The 23,068-nt window shown below is 41.6% G+C and overlaps 1 protein-coding gene across 10 annotated transcripts in view; it reads right to left on the bottom strand.

Annotated features, from left to right (window-relative positions):
* tbc1d22a (TBC1 domain family, member 22a) overlaps positions 1 to 23,068 on the bottom strand; it is a 444,201-nt gene that overhangs the window by 198,038 nt on the left and 223,095 nt on the right. For all 10 annotated transcript variants that reach the window (XM_038811404.1, XM_038811403.1, XM_038811406.1 and 7 more), the window contains one exon: positions 4,495 to 4,570. In XM_038811404.1, coding sequence (XP_038667332.1) covers positions 4,495 to 4,570 — 76 coding nt within the window. The remainder of the gene's footprint in view (positions 1 to 4,494; positions 4,571 to 23,068) is intronic.

The raw sequence follows: 23,068 nt of genomic DNA, 5'->3' as shown, positions 1-23,068 counted from the left end.
GGCATTGGATGCGGAGAAGGCCTTTGACAGGGTTGAGTGGGGGTACTTGTGGGAGGTGTTGGAAAGGTTCGGGTTTGGGGTGAGGTTTATTAAATGGGTGAGGTTGCTGTACGAGGCCCCGATGGAGAGTGTAGCGACAAATGGGAGGAGGTCCGAGTACTTCAGGCTCCACCGTGGGACGAGGCAGGGGTGCCCCCTGTCCCCTTGCTCTTTGCGCTGGCAATAGAGCCTCCTGCCATGGCTCTCAGGGAGTCGAGGAGGTGGAGGGGTTTGGTGCGAGGGGGGGGAGGAGCACCGAGTGTCGGTGTATGCGGACGACTTACTGTTGTATGTAGCAGACCCGTTGGGGGGAATGCCGGAGGTGATGGAGATTCTTGCTGAGTTCGGGAGTTTCTCGGGATATAAATTGAACCTGGGCAAGAGCGAGCGGTTTGTCGTGCACCTGGGAGATCAGGAGGGGGGGATTGGTAGGCTCCCGCTAAAGAGGGCAGTGTGGAGTTTTAGGTACCGGGGGTTCAGGTGGCTAGGAGCTGGGGGACTCTGCACAAGCTCAATTTTACTAGGTTGGTGGAGCAGATGGAGGAGGAATTTAAAAGGTGGGACAAGCTGCCGTTGTCGTTGGCGGGTAGAGTACAGTCCGTTAAAATGACGGTGCTCCCGAGGTTTTTGTTTTTGTTTCAGTGCCTCCCCATTTTCGTTCTGAGGGCCTTTTTTAGGAGGGTGAACAGCAGCATTCTGGGATTTGTTTGGGCGCATGGGACTCCGAGGGTAAGGAGGGTCTTTTTGGAGCGGGGCATTGATAGAGGGGGGCTGGCGCTGCCCAACCTCTCTGGGTACTATTGGGCAGCTAATGTCTCGATGGTACGCAAGTGGGTAATGGAGGGGGAGGGGGCAGCATGGAAAAGGATGGAGATGGCGTCCTGCGGAGGCACAAGCCTGAAGGCACTGGTAACGGCTCCGTTGCCGCTCCCTCCAACGAGGTACACCACGAGCCCGGTTGGGGGCAGTGGAGGCGACACAGGGGGGAAGTGGGGGGCTCAGTGGAGGCCCCGCTGCGGGGGAACCACCGGTTTGTCCCAGGGAACATGGATGGCGGGTTCCTGGGGTGGGACAGGGCGGGCATTAGGAAGTTGGGAGACCTGTTTATTGACGGGAGGTTCGCGAGCCTTGGTGAACTGGAGGAGAAGTTTGAGCTCCCCCCCGGGGAATATGTTCAGGTACCTTCAGGTCAAGGCGTTCGCTAGGCGACAGGTGGAGGGGTTCCCTTTGCTGCCCCCGCGGGGGGTAAGGGATAGGGTGCTTTCGGGGGTGTGGGTCGGGGATGGGAAGGTGTCTGACATCTATCAGGTAATGCAGGAGGTGGGGGAGGTGTCGGTAGAGGAGCTGAAGGCTAAATGGGAGGTGGAGCTGGGGGAGCAGATTGAGGAGGGGACATGGGCGGACACCCTGGAGAGGGTGAACTCCTCCTCTTCATGTGCGAGGCTTAGTCTCATCCAGTTCAAGGTGCTGCACCAGGCCCACATGTCCGGATCTAGGATGAGTAAGTTCTTTGGGGGGGAAGACAAGTGCGTCAGGTGTTCGGGGAGTCCAACGAACCATGCCCATATGTTCTGGGCATGCCCGGCACTGGAGGAGTTCTGGAAGGGGGTGGAGGGTATGGTGTCGAGGGTGGTGGGATCCAGGGTCAAGCCAGGCTGGGGACTCGCGATATTTGGGGTTGGGGTGGAGCCGGGAGTGCAGGAGGCGAAAGAGGCCGATGTCTTGGCCTTTGCATCCCTAGTAGCCCGGCGGAGGATCTTGCTGCAGTGGAAAGATGCGAGACCTCCGAGCGTGGAGACCTGGATTAATGACATGGCGGGATTCATTAAGTTGGAAAGGGTCAAGCTCGCCCTGAGGGGGTCGATACAAGGGTTCTTTAGGAGATGGCAGCCTTTCCTCGACTTTCTGGCTCAACGATAAGGTACTAGGTCAGCAACAGCAGAAACCCGGGGGGAAGGGGGGGGGGGGGGGGGGGGGGGGGGGGTTTAAGTTAATTTGCTTATTGTTAATTTATTCTGTTGTTTATTGGGGTGGGGAGGGGGGGGTTGTTATATGCGTTGTTACGGGTGCAGGGGGGGGTGTTTATTATTATTATTGTTATTATTATATTGTTTTGTTGATATATATTTTTCATAAAATTTCAATAAAAATTATTTAAAAAAAAAGAAAATACTTACGCTGAAGTTAGAAATGCTATTTTTCCTTCTAACTCTTTTAGAGCAACTGAGTGTAAAACTGGCAGAACCAACCAAAGTTAGCAATTTAAGTCACTTTGTCAGATGTTTCCCAGCACAGCACAATTGTCCAGGGAAAGATAGCCCTTCTGAACAATTGTCGGGTAAACCCTTAGCTGGGAAAGTCTCCAGCACATCATCGGGGTACCCCCAAAATCTGATGCTAGGGAACCAGGAAGTTACAGGCCTATAATTAGCTGCTTTCTTTTTTATTTCATGTTTACAAAATTGGCAACTAAATGTAAGATACATGAAGGGAAACCAACAACTTTTCAGATTTCTTTATCACTGTACTTTGTGGCTGTCCAAACCATCAATTGTCACAGTTTGGGATAAATTAAGCTAACACAGTGATTTATTTGCACTTGGCTGAAAGCATTTGGCAGGGAACTCCCGTTTGTACAATCTGGGAAAGTTAAAGCTTCTCCTTCAAACACAACACTCTATTAAGTATGACATGATTATGGCCAGTTTACCCTCTATAACAGCCATCAATGTTATTTTTTATCACCAAATCTATGTTGCAATGAAAAGGAATCTAGTTCTGATATATGACAGCAATTATTTCATTCAGATCTACAGCACAGCTTCAAGATGCCTTCAATTTCTCCCAGAATGCCCCAAGTGGAACACAGCCATTGACTGCAGGAAATGGTGGTATGAAAACAGGTATTTTGCCCAAAGGTACCAACTATTCCTTAGATGTTCAGAATAGCAAATGATTCATAACTTAGCAATTCATTTTCTTTAAAAAAAAATCCAACATGAACTTTCTGATCTTCATTCAGGATTCTTCACCTATCCTTTTGAATTTGCGGCAACATTGTGCACTAATTTGTTATGTTTCCAGAACTGGGGGTTGCTCTTTTTAAACTTGATCCAGGATCATGTTTGGGTATTTTTTGATGGTCTAAAGCAGTGAATCATATGCTTGGACCAAAAAATAATTTAACCCAGTTAGAAAATAAAATAGCTAGAAGATTCACCAACCTCCATTTGGGTCAGCATGAAGACACATTGCAGACTATGCTATCAAATTTAACATGTATATTTATTTCCAATTGCTTTAATGTGTCAGCATAACTGAAGTAATCCGATTTATATAGGTTAGCTTGAAGAATTCTCACCTTAAACAATGTATTTCTAGATAAAGATCTTTTTTTTTTTTTAAAACAGTTTTTCCAACAGTTAATATTTTAACGTTGCATGTAGAAATTTAAACTAGTTTATGCCAAGTGTTTGTGAGAAGTTGAGTGGAGATTTAAGACCTTTGAGTTTTCTATCAGCCTCAAAATCAAAGGCAATTTAGTGCCAAATGAGCAATAGTGCTTTGATTACAACGGCTTGAGTCTATTTGGGAAGCTTGTTACAAACTAGACACCTATCAAAAGGCAAATCAGTTTTGTTAATGAACTTATTTATTTTAGTTTCCAAAGCTTTTAACACTACTGACATATGCTCCGTTATTATATCAGACAATTCACCCGATGAACAGTTCCGCTCATTTATTGCAATAAATATCTGGAGAATATATCTGAATGGATTGTATTATCTGAAGTAAAGCAATTAATTAAGGCTAGTCACAAAACCATGGAAATTAGCATTTTATGGAAGACGTTATTTTCAGGACATGAGAAGCAGCCTCACAGCTCCCTGCAGTGTCTATAATGGCAATCTGAAATTGCCATGCAAAATTATCATTTATCTGAATTTATAAAGATGGCACAGTATTTTCCTGAGTCCATAATTACTCAGATTCATCGCACAAGTGATTTCAGCACTCACGATAGGACTGGGATGTGCAATGGCACAAAGCTAAATGCCGAAGGGCATCCATAAACAATCAATGTGACTGCCCGCAGAATTAAAACAATCATTGACTTTAATTCAAACTGAATGCTGACTGGTTTCCTTGCGCAGCCATTACTCTTCCAACAAAAAATTGCCATTGAAGTTTGATTATGCTGCTTTAATAAAAAGTAATGAAACTTGCTCATGCTCTGGCAGCTCCCCTTAAATGACACACAACACTGATCTTGCAAAGGGCACAATGTTCTAAGTTGATTGAGGATGACACTTCATCTCCAAAAGGCCACCAAGCTGTCATGGTGAGTAGTCAACTTGATACTGGCCATTACAGTTGTACAGTTTATTTTAAACCAAGCAGTCTTAACACATTGTTGTTTTGCTCAATGAGAGTGCAAAAATGGATCAGACTTACCATCAATCCGGCTAACAAGCTCTTGCAATGCTTTTACCTTCTTCTGAATTCCTGGTTGTGCAAAAGTGTAGTTATCCTTGAAAACAAAGAATTATTCAATGAGAGACATGATCTGCTTGTGCTAGAAGCCCTCATAGAAGTAAAGCTTTCCATGCAGCAACAAAAACTTGCATTTCTATAGCTTCTATCACATGGAAGACCAATTCAAAGCACTTGACGAGAGAGAAATTATTACATTGATCAGGAAATGTAGAAAGAAATCCAAAATATGCTCAAAATTTTAAGTGATTTTTAAAGGAAGATGGGGTAATGACAAGGAAGAATGGCTTTCAACCATTCCAAAGAACAGAGTGTTTATTTGCAAAATATTTTCTTAGCTCTGGTTAAGTAGATGGAGCAAAGAATGAGCAGTAATGGAGTAATACTTGTGTATTTGTGTAAATACTGCTACTAAAGACGATATGACAAAGTATTGAGCAAATGAAAACAAATGGCAATGAAGAACAGGGCAATTTAATCCATTCTTTGCTGGCAGCTTTGATGCATTTTTAAAAATTGACCTAAAGATACTACTCAATATGATGACCTCCTGCTTGACCCACCAAGGCAGACATTGTTTTTAAGCTGTACCTTCACGCGCACACCTTTTTCCCTTTGGGGAATAGTGGGTGGTGGTGGAAGGATTCCTGAGCTGATTATCAGCAAATTGAACAGTGTTATTAAAGCTCCTTCAGCGGCCAATAAGTCCAGGCATTGAACTTGAACTCGAAGCTTCTGGTCCAGAGTTAGGGATGTTACCATGGTAGCACAAAACCTCCTTAAAACAATATGGTGGTCAGCATCATATATTGGGATAATCACTTCTTTTAAAATACAGATTTAGCAGTCAGCTTACAGTAATGTGTGGAATAAGTAAATATAATAAAAAACTAAAAATAATTTAGAACATTACCTACATAGTTAATTTAAGGAAACATATCTCCTTCAGGAGTTGTAAAGCACTCATTACACCCTAATGGAACTAGCAGTAAGACATTCGCACTGAGATCACTTTAATCAGTATATCTGGGGCTGGATTCTCCGTTTTGTGACTGGGCGAAAAATCCACGGTCAGGCAAAAAACTGTGCCCCACTGGAGGCATTTGCATTCTATTATTGGACCGGGCAGCATATGTCTAAGCCTGCATGAAACTCCGTTCCTCTTGACCAGAAATCATGGGGATGAGAATTGGTGCAGGTATTTACAAATGTGGCCCTGACACAGTGGACCTCGTGGTAAGGAAGTTGTCCCAAAAGTCCATCGGAGGGTCATCTTCCCACAATGCAAATCCTGCCTCCCCATTGCAAAGACCTCCAGCACAGACCCTCCGCCCCAAATTATGGAGAACCCTGCCAGAGACTTCCCAACTACAGGGAGCGACACCCCCCCCCCCCCCCCCCAATAAGAGAGAATACTGTCTGGAAGCCCCCAATGAGAGAACACTGCCTGGAAACCCCCAATAAGAGAGAACTCTGCCTGGAAGCCCCCAGTCAGACACATCCCGGCCTGGAAACCACCCATAAGAGAGACTGCGGCCAGGAAGCCCCCCCTCCCCACCCACAAACGAGACCTCTGCCTGGAAGCTCCCATAAGAGAGTCCCTGCTAGACGCTAGAGAGCAGTCCAGACAGCGGCAAAAGTACACCCCCACCCCACAGATCTCCTCGTGAGTTCCAACGAGCAGATCTCCCATTGTAAAACACGGGGCGGACTCAGCCACGCATTCATCGTTTAGGCCCCTTATTGAACGCGAGTCATGTTGAATGGCCACGTGGTTCTGGGCACTACGATTGCCGGGAAACACGCAGCTGAACACGCTCGCTCGGGGACTTTGTTCCCTTTTGGGTAGATCTTGCCCAATATCTCAGATTTTGCAATCAGAGACAGTGCTCATTACTACCTTGAAGAAAGTGTCCAGAAACAGTTATATCGTCAAGCAAAATTAGGAAAATATCTTTGTGTAATGAGAATATATTCTGCCACGGAGATCAAAACATGGTTTATATTAGGATTAGTCATTAGGGTCCACAGAAGAATGCTAAGAAAATAGGGGTTGCCAGGTTAATGCAATTTATGAAAGACATGTCACTGAGGCATGAAAGTCGTCAAAACCGTGCTCAAGCTTTATTCCTTCTTTGCTGCTTTAAACTAGAATTTTGCTGAAGCAAATGACGGCTGCTACAGGTCATACGATTCACAGGTTTGGCCTGGTAGTAAAACAGAGATTTCAATTTTAAAAAATTGCCACTTTCATCCTTGTAGAATCTCACACCCCATTGTAAAACCACTTTATAATCACAAAACCATAAGGCGAACAGAAAAATTGGCTTTCCAGCAGGAGTGATAACAAAGACAGAGATATCATAACCTGAAGAGGTACATGAAGAGGTGCGGATAGTTACAACCCCCTGGGCTAGAGCGCAGTCAATTCCAGCCCCACTTGGCCCAGTGTCATAGCATTCTTGAAATTAGTAAATAATTCTTAGAACAACACCCAATGTCTTTGGCCCTTAACTGCCCAATAACTACAGTCACAATGTTTGTAAATTTAAACACAAGTTTGTTAATATCAATTAACTATAATTAAATATACAAAAGGTTAACTATCAAATTCCTAACCCCATGCCACTTAAACCCGTCCCACCCTCTACCTTTACACACATACGACAGTCAAACACAGGGGAGAAGTGGGGGATAAGTAAGCAAAAGGGATGAGTCTTTGTTCCAGATAATTGTCTTATAGCACTCCTTCCTTGAATTAAGGCTTTCAGTTTGAGGTTTTCATTGTAGATTCATGCAGATTCTGTGCCCAGTTATGTAGCTTTTCTAGAGAAAACACGAGGGAGAGAAATAGCTTCTTTCCTCAGTGTCCAGGATATCAACTGCGCTTCCCCTAGCTCTCTGAAAATCATCCCACTCAGGAAGGACCCAATCACCACCAGTTACCGAATGGAATATGGCCTTTTGGCCAATTCATTGGCCATCAGCCAACCAATTGAACAGAGTCCGACCCATCTTTTGGGTGCCCGAAAAGTCTGAGTTCTATTGTTCAAAGCTAGCACAGTCATCTCTTCGTATCGTTTGAATTCCTTACTTCCCCTACTCAACTTAAAGACATATGTCCATTCAGCATCCATGGATCGAAATGATAGCAGCAAAAATAAAGAACAGAGAAATGAGGGAATGAACAGGAAGGGCCCTTACATAACAGACAACACTTCACTCCTAAAGGAAACAATGGATTTTGGCCAGAGGCTCAGAGGCGGCCTGTACAACTGAAATTAAGTCATAATGGTCCACAGCGCATGACTCCATGCTTCTAGCCTCTTGACAGTTTTGATATTACAGTTCTAAACCTCATAAATCACTGTGATGATTAATAACAACACAGCTCCCAGCTGGCCAACATTTCTCAATTCCCCGAAGCCGGTTTTATTGTAAAAGCATCCAACCATCGCCTGCCACGCAGTCTAGGTACTTCAGCCTCATTGTGCTGCATCTTCATTCACTTTAAAGGGCTTTTGTGCAGCTGTCTCCATCTGAACTGAGTTATAGGACAAAGGAAACTCCCTCTATCCTGTGACTTTCCGGACTCTAGAAATCATGTGAATATCCACTGGTTCGCCCTTGCCTATTCTACTAGGTACATCCTCAAAAAACTCCAGGAGGTTTGTCAAACATGATTTCTTTTTCATAAATCCATTTTCCCTTTACCTATTCCCGTTGATATTTTCTAAGTGTCCTGTTATCGCATCCTTTATAATAGCCTTTTCCCTACTGCTGAATTTTCTACTGCAAGAATTTTCCCTACTGCTGATGTTAGGCAGGAATAGCTACTATTCTATACCAGTTCGAAGCCAGCAGTATCAGAACCGGACAACGGCCATTGTTCCTCTGACTGAGTGGGCACCCGAAGCTAAGTATAGGCTTTTAGTAGTAGTTGTAGTTTAGTGAGTAGAGTTTGTGCATGAGTAATAATTGACTGTATGTGTAAATAAATGTGCATTTATTTAAAACTTACAAACTGGTGTATCGAGTCATTGATCAGTATTCGGTTTTGAACCTTGTGGTGGTATCAGAAAGATACCTGGCGACTCTTGAGCAAAGGTGATTAAAACAGAGCAAATTAAGGAAAGCATAACGAGCAACAAAGTAAAGTAAATAATCTTGCATTTGTAAATTCTATCAATCAAATTACGTGCCTCAACTTTCCGGGAACAAAAATTCCATGAATGTGAAATATTAAAAGTTGCAAGTTATGCATGTTCATTGCTTCTCGCAGCTTCACTTCGTTACTTATTACTTATGTGCAAATTCCTGCATCATGTTCGTGCGCTAATTATTGGCATAATGGTATGGGATTGGCCCAAATGGAAACAGAATGTTCGTTTTCCAGAAAATACTCAAGATGTTCAAAGACTAAACTTGAAATTTAGGGCAACTGAGTATTTGCCATCACGAGTAATGCTATGAGACCCATAGGTGTAAAGATTTCAGCAATCAAACGCATCAAAGACAATAGCACAAGAAAATCATCCAGGGATGCCTCGGTGCAATCAAATGTGTTAAAGTGATACTAAAATTAAAAACAAATTTAACAGATCTGTAATCAGAGGCGGAAACATAGGAAATAAAGAATCACAGAATAATATCCTGACACAAAGTTATAATGATCAGTAGCAACCGACTGCTTAGGCATCACATTGCCTGACTGCTGCAAAGCTACGAAGCATCAGTTTGATTGTGAAAGGTTCAATTAACTATGTATGGCTGTACCATTAATGTTAAAATGGATCACAAGTCCCTAACATCCTTGTAATTTGTAATATCCTGAATTTTTGTGTTCTTTTTTGCAAGTATGAAAAATAATGGTGCTGTGAAATATATCTACAAAAATGCATGTACAAGAACAATGTGAAACAAGAGCACTGGATCAGAATGCAAAAGTAAATTCTGAAGGAGATAATGCCTCAGCTCAGACATTGCCATCTACCTGAGCAACAGGCAAAGTTAATGAACATCCATGTGGATGAGGATGCAACCTTTAAGATCTAAAAAGGGCAACAGAAGAGTTGCTACAAGTAAAAGAGAATTTATCTCCAAACTATAGAGGGAAGTATTAGATGTAATCATGTAAAAATATTGTAATGATAAAACGTTAAGTAGAGGCACATTGCAACATAAGTCAAAGAGAATGTTAAATAAAGGTGCACATGATGTCAGGATTGGCCCAGAATAAATCAATGTATTGATCATGCAAAGTGTTCATCCTTCTTAAAATATTACTGTAACCAAAATGCAGATGCTAATTCACCAACACCACAATGACTACACATGAAATATATGAGGAAGTAATGCTGAACCCTTTGTTCAAAAAATGTTTGGGCCTCAGCTGGAATGTTGTTCTCATTTCTGGACGTCACACCATGGGAGGAATTTCGAGGCCTCAGAGCGAATACAAAGGTTTACCAGAATTATATGAGAATGAGGGTGTTCAATAGTGTAACGACAGGAGGCTTGCAGGGCCTGTCCTCCTTAGAAGCACAGATGGTTAATAGAAGATTTCATAGGGGTCTTCAGAACGTGTCGCGTCTTTTCGTCCGACGTCACTTCGTCCAACGACACTTCGTCCACGTCTTTTGGTCCAACGTCTTTTTGTCCGCCCGTCTTTTGGTCCAACGTCACTTCGTCCAATTATCCAATTACAAATTAACTCCGTATAAAACCATTTAATTGATAAAATGCAAGTACAATACAGCAAGTGAATTTAATTGCTAAAATGCAAGTAATTGATAAAATGCAAGTAAAATGCAAGTTGAAAAATGCAGTTAAAAAGTTAAAAAATCTAAAAATGCAGTTATAAAATCTAAAAGTTTACTAATTACTTAAAATTCCCGAAATTACTTAAAATTGATGTAAATTGTAAATTCCCGAAATTCCCTAAAAGTTAGATTTCCAGAACTGTACCCGAGAGAGAATAATGGGGAGAGGACAAGATGATTTGATATTCTACAATTCCGACAGACACAGATATAAGTGGGAGTCTAATTGGATTTAGACAATGAGTGCAGTTCTGAAAGAAGCAGGTTTAAACTCGATTTTCGTCGAGTGATTAAAACCTCTGGTTGACAGTGGGTTCTGACATTACAGGTCTGAAATGATCAAATATTCCATCAGATACAATGGCTCTCATCACGCTGGAGCATACATGGGTGAATATCCTGCAGCTTATCTTAATAATGTCTGGAGATCAAGCAGCACAAATGCAGAACTCAACTTCAAGAGGCGAAATAGGTGGAGAGGATCCTTGAGCAGTAACATTGAAAAACTAGATTAAACTATTTGTAATTGGATAATTGGACGAAGTGACGTTGGACCAAAAGACGGGCGGACAAAAAGACGTTGGACCAAAAGACGTGGACGAAGTGTCGTTGGACGAAATGACGTTGGACGAAAAGACATAGCACCCTTCAGAATAATGAGGAGTTTTCATTGAGGAACTTGTGAGAAATTGTTAATGCTGTCAAGAAGACTGATAACCAAAAGGACACAGATTTGATATAAATGGCAACAAACCGGAGCATAAATTATAATTTATTTTATCTATAATGAATGGGAATGCAATAACTGAAAGGGCAAGGAAAGTGGATTCAACAATAAATTTCAAACGGAAATTAGATACATACTTGAGAAGGAAAAATTTGTAGCAACGTGCAGAAAGAGCAGGGGTTTGGGACTAATTATATAGCTCTTTCAAGGACTCAGCACAGGCACAGTGGCCAAATTGGTATCCTTCTGTGCAATATGATTCATTCATATAACAAAGGAATGCCCAATTGATCATTATTAACTCTCCCAGTGGGGTAAATATAAATCACAAGCAAAATAATGATAAATGGCATTACATTTCTTTTGTTGGATAGGAATGGCATTAGTAAGTCCTGTGCACTTAAACATTTGGGTGCAACAAGCATAATTGGACAAAACTCATTTTTTTAGAGCTGAACACGTAGCCCGTTTTGTAAGTGGGGACACTTTTGGATGCAGGTTTCTACTGATGTACTCTTAAAGATCATGGATACTTGACATATGGTAGTTATGCAGTATATGGATGAAAATCAGCTCAATATTCTGGGCCAATACTTTGAGTATCTTAATTTACCACAATGCCCCAATAAAAAAGGCGACCTCAAGCAGAGGTGTTCAGTAGGTATTATTGGGGTTACTTCAGATATCATGAAATAACGAATTGATAAGTGAACAGCAGAGCTTGCCTTACAATAAAAGAAGTGTAATCTCTCAAAATGGAAATCTGGTGATTAAGTTTGCCTCATCTATGCATGGACGTGGAAAGGTACCATCAAGGAGAAAATGTAATTAAGGTGATAATTGGTACAAACACAATAAAGTTTAGTTCTTTGTTGTAATTTTTGCAGAGGGAAATGCATTACCTTCCAGGGAAACAGCAACTGGAGATTTATTATTTAATATCTGAACAGAGATCGATTGAAAATAAAGCTTATTGTAAAGTCTAACACCAAGCAAAATGACTTAACCAAGAAGATGTAATTGAGAAATTAAATGCCAGAAGTGTATCCTAAATCATTAAAAGGGTATCTGGAGGTAACCATACCTGGATCCTGGTTAGTTTCAGGAAATAGAGCTCTATATTAGAAAACATTTGAAGGTATTTGATGATGCCTTTTCTTTCTGGGTATCTTCACCACCTTGTTCAATATCACCTCCTTTGTGTGATACAATGTGAAGTGCTTGGAGATGCTTATCGTTGAGTGATATGTTAGGAAGACAACTTCAAGATGTACAAGTTGGAAGGTGCAATTACGAAGCAACTTGAGCAAAACAATAATTCCTTCAATTGGTTCGATTAATAAACAATTCGAGCCCGAAGGGATAAGCAAGTGTATCAAAAGGTGGTTGCAGCCACCACTTGCTCAAGGGCAATAAGAGGTGGGCAGTAAATGCTGGTCTTGGTAGCAATGCTCTATCGCAAGAATGCATTTAAAAAATCTTCAAGGGAGCACCTAATTCTGCTTTGGCAATTTCGCTGGGTGAAATCAAGAATTCAGTACATGGGCAATTGTACGTTTGTACTGCATCACAACAGACTATTGTAGTCAATATATCACAGTCAGAAATAGAAAACAGAACACGGATAACAAAATAATTTCAATATTTTACAAAAGAAAAATCTTGTGGAAATTGAATTCAAGCAGAAGGGGAAAGTTACATTATAAATAGTTTCGATTGTGAAAACCTGCATAGTGGTTCATTTGGAAACATTAAACATATCAAAATACACAATGGAAGAAATAGGATCAAGTGTTTAAATTTCTTGCTGGAAAATATGCTTCAAATGCACATCAGCATCATGGCCATAATTTGCAGTGAATTTCACTGCAATAATAATCTACTGCCCAGAATTAGATTTAGAATTTAGTGGTTAGCACTGCTGCCTCACGCCGCTGAGGACCCGGGTTCGATTCCGGCCCCGGGTCATTGTCCCGGGGACAATTGCAACTTGCACATTCTCCCCATGCCTGCGTGGGTATCATCCCCACAACCCAAAGATGTGCAAGATAGGTGAATTGGCCACGCTAAATTGCCCCTTAATTGGAAAAATAATTGGGTACTCTAAATTTATTTTAAAACAAGAATTTTGTGATTTTAAAAATATACATTGATCAAAACAATAAATGATCTACATAAAGCATTAAACACCCAAGTCATCTCACCCAAGAAAGACGGAGGGTACATTTTAAAATCGAGAATTAAATTTTAAATTAATGTTGTTGAGTGTATGCTCCTTTTAATTTTTTTTTCAGAATCTCATATTTCAAGAAGGGCAATGCTTGATCTCTTGAATAAATTCAATGCGATTTCCAGGACCTACGATGTAACTCCCACCAAGAGAAATCCAGGTTATACCATTGCTCCAGGTTTTTAAGAGAAGTACATTGATTTTTCTTCCTTTCTTCTTTTACATGAATTGAATGCAGGAGGAACGCTGCACAGCAAACCCATCAATGTTCCACATCAATGATTCCCAAATTGCAATATGAGGGTTATGTGCCGAAATTGTTTAATAGTAGATCCCCTCTGACGCCCGCTTCACTTGTGTTCTCTCTCTGACATGCTGCAAACTCTATTCCCTAGCTGCCGACTACCTCCCACTCCCCAGAAACAGTACAAAAATAAACCAGCACCTTAGTGTCTCATTTTAACCCAGGATGAGCTTCCAACCTTATATTGCACCATCACGAACAGATCATTGCCAAAATGAAACCATCCCAAAACATAAAAGGACAAAAAATTAATGAGATGAGATTTCATTCCTATAAATACAAACTATGTTACCCACACTGAATGTCATGGTTGATATAAACATATTCCGATAACATTGCCATGAGTGTTTATAAGATACTTGCTTGTTATATTTGCCTTGCAAAATTATTTTGACAAGAGTGATTTATTTTACCATTTCGAACAGCAAGACTCAAAATGTGACAATCGCCCAGCTTGGGGCAAGATCCTGTTCTCTCAACTTCACACATCAAAATTCTAGAATCCCTACAGTGCGGAAGGAGGCCATTCGGTCCATCAAGTCTGTACTGACCCTCTCTGAAAGAGCATCCACCCTGTCCTATCCCAATAACCCCTTAATCGAACCTACACACCTTTGGACTTGTAGGAGCAATTTAGCATGACCAATCCACCTAACATGCACATCTTTGGACTGTGGGGGAAACCAGAGCACCTGGAGGAAACCCACGCAGACACATTTTATGATTTTCCAGATTAATGCACTGTCCAAGACTAAATCTAGTACAATGGCTAGAAATTCATACATTTTTAATGGCCTGCAAACCATAAACATGACATGTGCACAGAACTGCTTCCAATTTATATTGAAAAAACAATTATTGATACCTCAGAGAAGATCTGCAAGAGCAAGGAGTGGATCCCTCCAACGACTGGCCTTGAATTCACTAACCTGGCTATCAACTCAAACTAAGTGTAGAGGTTTACCATGGAATGAGAAAGAGAGAGATAGAGTTAACATTTAAGGACCGATGAAAGGTCACCATCCTGAAACATCAATTCTATTTCTCTCTTCAGACACCATCTGATCCAATTAAGTATTCCCAATATTTTGGGTTTATTTTTAAGACGTCCTGCATCCACAGTACTTTGTTTTTGTGTTCAGAGTTTGACCATCCTGCTCAAATCCAATATCAGCTTCCTCCTCCACATCCAGTCTCGAACCGACTGCTTTCTTCTACGTTCACATTACTTTTTGCCACCTACATCTCTCCCTTCTGCCAATGGATCTCATGTTTAGATCACATAAAGGTTTGACTTCTCCAATGCTGTTCTCTCTCTCTTTATTTTCATCAAACCTCCACAAGTTTCAACTTATTGAATAGAATCCCACAGCTCAAACTTTAACCTGCATCAAGTCCTCTACTCAGCGCACTCAGCCTATCCAGAGTGTCAATTGTTAATCATATCCATCAATTGATATTAAAATTCTTTCTTTTCAAATCTCTCTATAGCCTTGCCCACCTTACCTTTGAGATCTCCTCAAAGATCTTAAAATCCTCCTCTGCAATCACCCTTTCAGCTCCCCATTAAGCCCCCCCTATTCTCAGCATCTGGTGTATTCCTTCTTATTGTAACTGTTTTATGTTTAGAAGTCACGATATGGAAATCAAGGTCAATTTAATGACCTGCTTTCCATCACTCACCCATTAATAACCCACTGCTTAAATTGTTTCCTCCATCCTCTTTTTTGTCTTTGCCTCACATCTTGGGTGAGTGGATGAGAGAAAGCAATAAGCACTCAATCATATATTCAATTAAAGCTTTATTTAAATCATTTATATCTTGATTACCTGTTCGAAACTAATTCCAAAACAAAATTCACCTTCAAAGTGACAGGAAGGGGAGTTTTCTAAATTAACCAGAGTTGCATAAAAGAAAAATACATTTCACAATAATATGCAGGTAACTATCAATTCTACGATTTACTCCACATCACCTGAATCAATTGCTAATTCATGACAGCTAATGAAAGCTCATGCAATATACAACAAATATATTATTCACTTTTATCTCCAATTCTTCCACCAGATGCAAGTTTCATTTTTTTGGCACATTGACAGCAAATACAGCTTGGCGCAATAATAAATAGGTTGAAAGTCTCATGAAACTGACTCTGCAACTGAACGTCTACCACTTGAAACAAAGTTTAAAGCAATCCTTGGGAGACTATTTCATAGATAGAAAAGATTTGTGAGGTCATAAGAACAAGAACATAAGAACTAGGAGCAGGATTAGGCCATCCGGCCCCTCGAGCCCGCTCCACCACTCAATGAGATCATGGCCGATCCCCTGGGGACTCAGCTCCATTTTCCCACCTCAACACCATAACCCTTTATTCCTTCACTCTTCAAAAAACTATCCATCTTTATCTCGAAAACATTTAATGAAGGAGCCTCAACCCATCAATGGGCAGGGAATTCCATAGATTCGCAATCCTTTGAGTGAAGAAGTTCCTCCTGAGCTCAGTCTTGCTGAAATCAACTGCAACTGAAAAGACTATTTTGCTTTGCTGATGATTTAGGTCTCTCTTAACTTATGTTAGAGCATCTAACGTGTGGCTCTGTGGCGCAACGGATAGCGCGTTGGACTTCTAGTCGCTGTCGTATCGTCAGAGCATCTAAGCCAATGATCCTTTGGGGACCAAAAAACGTAACAATGCTGTATGACTGATAATTGTTGAAATATACCCGAGGGAATTGCATGCATATCATGAACGTTTTTCCAAGATTGCACCCAATGATTTCTTTCCAGAACATCCAATTCACCATGGAATTACAACAATTTATTTTACATAATGTCTTCAACTCAGAAAGATATCCCAAGATGCTGCACAATGGCACAATTAAATCTATCAACATCCTTGGAGTTATCACTACACAGAAACTGAACTGGACCGCACATATACATACTGTGGCGACAAGGGTAGATCAGATGCGGAGCATTCAGCAGGAAGTAACTAACCTCCTGACTTCCCAAAGCCTGTCCACTATCTGCAAGGTACAAGTCAGGTGTGTGATGGAAAACTCTCCATCTGTCTGCATGCGTGTAGCTCCAACAACACAGGGGCTGGATTCGCCGCCCCGCCATGCCACATTTCTGCCCCGACCCGTTGGCAGGAGTCTCCGTTACACCAGTCAATGGGGTTCCCATTGTGGGGCAGCCTCACGCCGTCGGGAAACCACTGGCCGCCGGCAAAACAGAGAATCACGCCGGTGGAGAATCCCACCCATGAAGTTTGATACTATCCAGGACAAAGCAGCTGGTTTGATTGATACCCAACCACCATCATCAATACAGAGCAGCAGCAGTGTGTGCAAGCTACAAGATGCACTGCGGCAACTCACCAAGACTCCTTCAACAGCACCTTCCAAATCTGCGACCTCTACCAACTAGAAGGGCAAGGGGAGCAGGTACTGGGAACACCACCACTTGGAAGTTCTCCCCCAAGCTAGATACTAGCCTGACCTGGAAGCATATTGCTGCTCCTTCAATGTTGCTAGATCAAAATGCTGGAACTCTCTCCCTAACAACACTGTGGGTATCACTGCCACATATCAATTATCCAGCAATTGCATTGTTAAAGACAGGTGATGAGCAATGGCTCACCTAGAAATAGATACGGCTGCAACAGTGGGATGGAAAGAACTGGGAGAGTCTGTCACGCTACCGAGCTGTCTCAAGAATAAACCTGCTCAAGGTAGAAGGCTAACTTTAGACTCATTCTTCCATCATATCCAATTATTGCAGTTTAACATGGCAGCAGAGGATGAACATTAATGATTGGTTGCTGTAAATAAGTTTTTTGTCTATCCTTTGAGAGAAAACAAGTGCACTGCTACTGATAATTTAAATTACAGAATGGCAGAAGGACGATGCAAAACATCAGACCTTGACAATCCAGCAATTTTGGAGGCAAAACCGTATCAGCAATGGAAAACTGAAACGGACATGTGGACAAGGGTCTCCTGAAAGCAGTAAGATTAGGAGTAGAGTATGTTCAAAATGGAACGTGGATGACTTGGTTGCCGAAGAGGGAATGGACCTTCTTTTACAGTTTTTGCACAAGTTTTACAAAAAAGGACGATTTATTGGAAGCGCATGAGCATTGTAAACCTGTGAAAGATTAAAGAAAACAGCCCATGGAGGAATATATTATGGACTTTGATAAATGGTAGTACAGACTGAAGAGATTTGAACTCAAAATCCCAGAGTATGTTTTGACATTTAAGTTACATGATTGTGCACACACTTCCCATACCAATAAACTTTTAGTACTGGTGGGGGTTCAACCCCATAATTAAAAACACTCTTCAACCAAACGGCTGCTGCCCTAAAAATATTTATCGGAAGACAGTCACTTCCAGCCACTTTCCTGTTGTATACTTGTTATGTGTTAAGGCAAAGGCTGGGGGATTAGATGGTGGCTGAATTTCTAGATCAACAAAACATTAAATGCTGATTCCAGTACAAAGACTGATTTGCCGATGGGCAGTTTGAAGATGGCCATACTTTTATTCAATTTGAGAGATACAATGGTGACCATAGGTGCTTAGACCCAGGAAATGCATGGGAAATTGTTAACTGATGTTATTCCAAGTGTCGATATTCAATGCACTGCCTGCAGTGAAAGAACCTCGTTTTTGAAATGATGCATGAGACAGATAATTCTGAAGATGATGATGGCGACTGTCAATTGAGTTGGTCACTGAGATTTCGATCCAGTAATGACTATTTTGGTCATTCATTCAACTGTGCAGTGTTAGACAGCATAGAACATAGAATATACAGTGCAGAAGGAGGCCATTCGGCCCATCGAGTCTGCACCAACCCACTTAAGCCCTCACTTCCACCCTATCCCCGTAACCCAATAACCACTAAGGGCAATTTATCATGGTCAAGCCAGCTAACCTGCATGTCTTTGGACTGTGGGAGTAAACCGGAGCACCCGGAGGAAACCCACGCAGACACGGGTAGAATGTGCAGACTCCGCACAGACAGTGACCCAGTGGGGAATCGAACCTGGGACCCTGGCGCTGTGAAGCCACAGTGCTATCCACTTGTGCTACCGTGCTGCCCAACATTTTGCATTTGCAGTTGCATTTCCAGAATGTGTGGGGTGGACCTGGAGTCTCTGGATAAGGCAGATCGGTGGAAGGTCAAGGAGTAGGAAAGCTCTAGGTATTTCAGGTTTAAAGATGACAACACATCAACGTCTTATGAAAAGGAGTACCCCCTCACAAGATAGCCGGGACCAGTCTTTTCATCAGTACTCATGTGGTCTTTAGTGGAATACTTCCATGGTTGAGGAGATGAAGAATGACAGAGCAATCTTGTACGGGAAAACTGTGGATCTACATTTTATGGGTCATGCCATTACTGCCTGCGATTAAGATCGCCAGAAATTTCGTGGGTTGCCAAGATCAGCCGGCATGGGTCGCCACGGTCGGCTGGAGTGGGTCACCACGGTCGGCCGTCGTGGGTCGCCTAGGTCAGCTGGCATGGGTCGCTAAGGTCTGCCGGTTGGGAAAAGTGGGTGCCAGGGGAAAAAGTTTGAAAAACACTGCCTGAGATAACACAATCCAAACCCACGGCTGCTACCATTGGTAAGGAAAAAGGCAACATACACATGGTAACACCACCAACTGAAAGTTCCCTCTAAGTCACTCACCATTCTGACTTGGGAGATATATTGTTGTTCCTTTACTTTCCCCAGTGCAAAATCCTGGAACTTCCTCCTTAACAGCAGTGTGCGTATATCTATGCCATATGGACGGCACCAGTTCAAGAAGGCAGCTCACCACCACCTTCTCATGGGAAATAAATGCTGACCTAGTCAGTGACACCTACCCCATACAAGAAAGAAAACAAACCAAATTCCTCGGAGATAATGGAGGAGAATCGGCGATGGAGGAATTTCAAGCCATGTGAAAATTTGAATGTGATAGTTCTGCACACTGCGCCTGAAAGCCCGTTCAGTAATGGTCTGTGCAAGAGAAACCATGAAAGGATAAACAACATGTTACATAAACCATTGGCCGATCAACCAGATTGCAAATTGCAAACGTCGCTGGCATGGTTAGTACATGCAAATATCTCTCTGCAAATGATCGGGGATACAGTCCATAGTTGCCTTCAGTGCTATCAGATGCTCCCCCTGCTTCAGAAGTAACTAGGATTAACTCTACTTTTTCTGCTCGCCTGTATGTTTGCATACAGGCAGAAAAGTTTTTAATTAAAGCTGATGTTTTCGAAAAATTTGGTAAGCTATATTGCACCACATAATACCATCATAATACAGTTCATGGTTTCTTACAAGAGGGAACGGCATATAAAGGACCAGAAAGCACACTATGAGTCGTAATCATGGACAGGAAAAGGGTCATGACCCCACAAAACGATCACAGACTTACAAACAGGTCTCCGATTGAATGCGGAAAGGATTAAACAGCAGTAGTCCAGAAAGAGAAGGCGGCGAGTAGAGGTTGTAACTTGACAAGGAAAAGGATTACAGAACAAGCTAGGAATGCCACTGTAGGAGAGGCCCTCACGATAGAGGTTTTAGTAACTGCTAATCAATTGGCACAAAAGTGGATAATAAAGCTAAACATAGAAGAGTTTGAAAGAATTTGGGGTATATATTGAAATACCAGACAGGATATGCTCTAGTCTCTGGAGTGGGGCTTGAATTTGTTTATATGAAAATACTGCCACTGACGTAGCTAAATCAAAGATTGGTTCAATTGATCTTCAAAATCATGGTCAGCATAATTTGCTAAATTTGCATGCGATTTACTCTGGATTCATTTCTTCCTCTAATGATGGTCTTAATTGTGAAAATGAAACTTAATCACACAATGATGAGGCCATCAATATTGGGTTTGGTATCAACTTTACACAATATTAAGGGCAGCACGGTGGTTAGCACTGCTGCCTCACAATGCCGAGGACCTGGGTTCGATCCCGGCCCCGGGTCACTGTCCATGTGGAGTTTGCACATTCGCCCCGTGTTTGCGTGGGTCTCACCCCCACAACCTAAAAAAGATGTGCAGGGCAGGTGGATTGACCGCGCTAAATTGCTCCTTAACTGGAAAAAAATGAATTGGGTACTCTAAATTTATAAAATAAAACTTTAGAAAATATTTTGTTGCCATCCTTTCAAGCACTGGTGAATACAGCAGCATTTTTTCCTTAGAAAGTTCTAACTTGGTCACCTTATTTTGGGCAATGTTTCTTCTTTGGTTTGGACCAGAATTATCTTCAGAGAACTATGTCCATTTAGTGCCAGAAACGCTTTAAAACCAGAAACACGTCATCATAAACAACACATTTAGAAAGAACTGAATTATGTTTTGCTCCATTATATTTTCTTCTGAAACAATGGAAACAAATCCATCTGACAAACTAAATTCTACAGTAGCTATACTCTAAATCCCTTAGTCACTGAATCCATTTCTGGTATCCTGCAATCCTACAAACTCTCCCCAACTCTTTATTTATCTGAACCTTGTGCATTACTTTCCACCTATTACAGGCTACCATGCCAGTAGCAATTTAGGCCTCCATTCCAATTATAATAATAATATAATAATAAAAATTAAATTCCCTCACTAAATTCCTCTGCCTATCACACTCCCTCACGTCTCAAGATATTCCTGAAAGCCCACCTCGTCAAGCCCTTGCTCAGTTCGTAGTTTTTGTTTTGGCTTGGCCTCTATTTTCTTCTCTACCTCAGGATGTACATCTCTATATTAAAAGCACGATATAAATACACTTTGGGGGAATTTATTGAAATCACATATTCTACACAAGGTTACTAGCCCAAAGTCATATGCTGCCCTGAGAACTAGAAAGGCTGGAAAATACAAACAGAAAATGCTGTAAAAACTCAGCAAGTCTGGCAGCATCCATGGAGAGAGAAACAGAGTTTCTGCCGAGTTCCTCCATCATTTGCTGTTCTTATTTCAGATTTCCATCATCTGCAGTATTTTGCTTTTATACAAGGCTGGCAGAATCACTGCCACCTTCCAAAGCCATTCCTCTCTCTTGGTCTGCCTGAGACAAAGTAAGTTTAAACAACTATTAATTACAATTAAATGAAGCTATTAATCACAAAATAATTCTAAGACAGGGACTATTTGATTGATAAAAGCTAAGCAATTAATATTCCTTCAGTACATGGAATGCACAACCCTTCAAGATAGAGCCAGATTGCGAATGCATGACCTATCAGTCTGATAACTGCAAAGTCGACAGACAAATTTATATAACACTTTTCACAAGCACTGAAAGTCTCAAACTGATTTACAGCCAACAAAGTACTTTTTTTGAACTGTAGTCATTATTGTATAGTGGGAAACAAGGCAGCAGAATTTCACTCAGCCTAACTCCCACAAACTGCCATGTGATAATGACCAGATCATCTGTTTCTATGAGATGCTGATCAGTGATTTCAATGTGGACCAGTACACCAGGGATAACTCTCCTGTTCTATTCAAATTAATACGATGGCATCTTTTACACCCACTGCAAGCAGGCTGATGGGTCTTGGTTTAATGTCCCGCCAGAAAACAGTGCGCTGTTCCCTCTGCTTTGTTGCTCTGCTCAAGCCCTGGAGTGGCAGGAGCCCTCAAGCCAAGCATGTGCTGCCAACTGAGCCAAAACTGACACCTGTATGTATTTGCAACCGATGGCTCAGTGATCAAATGCTAACAGATTCCATCACTTACACGAGCTTCAAGTCTTCCCATACTTGGGGAAAAACAGAGCAAGAGAAACTCTACATCACAGCTCAATGTTTGTGATGCACATTACATTATTCAAACAAAAACAAAGAAAGGTGACTCAAATGGCCCAGGTGGAGGACTTCTGGTCCCAGTTTTGTATTGTACCAACATCAGTTGCTTTCAACCACACCGTATCAAGTGCTTTCAATGCTGACAAGCTATAAATCCCCATGAAAAATTATATTTTAAAAAAGGCAAATCAAATTGAACAAAACAGACCGGTCACAACTAAGCCACAATAACTGTATTGATTGACACACTTTTGCTCTTTGGCCCTTGCTAAAGTGCAAGCAACAGTATTGACAAACAAATCCAAACCATGGTCATGAAATTAAATTGATTCAAATAGTTACTTCATGGAATTACTTGTACAAAATATGAAGCAACTTAACTTTGAAGCACAATTCAAGTGTATGCATCTGCCACAAACAGACCACAAAACGCTTCAAGTTCTAAGTCGTGCTGAAAAGTACTGCCTGGAATATCTTGATCAGTTTATAATGATGAAAACATTATATGTACGGTTTGATATACTCTGAAGATACAAACACCATTTATTCAAGTTTTCAGAACAGTAGGCCCTCTGTATCCACGTGGGCTCAAAAGAGCCAGATCACTGTCCAATTCTC

The sequence above is a fragment of the Scyliorhinus canicula genome, chromosome 11 (genome assembly GCF_902713615.1).
Source record: "Scyliorhinus canicula chromosome 11, sScyCan1.1, whole genome shotgun sequence".
In the NCBI taxonomy this organism is placed as follows: domain Eukaryota; kingdom Metazoa; phylum Chordata; class Chondrichthyes; order Carcharhiniformes; family Scyliorhinidae; genus Scyliorhinus; species Scyliorhinus canicula.
Note: the sequence above shows the minus strand (reverse complement) of the source record. Positions and strands in the feature narration are given on the sequence as shown.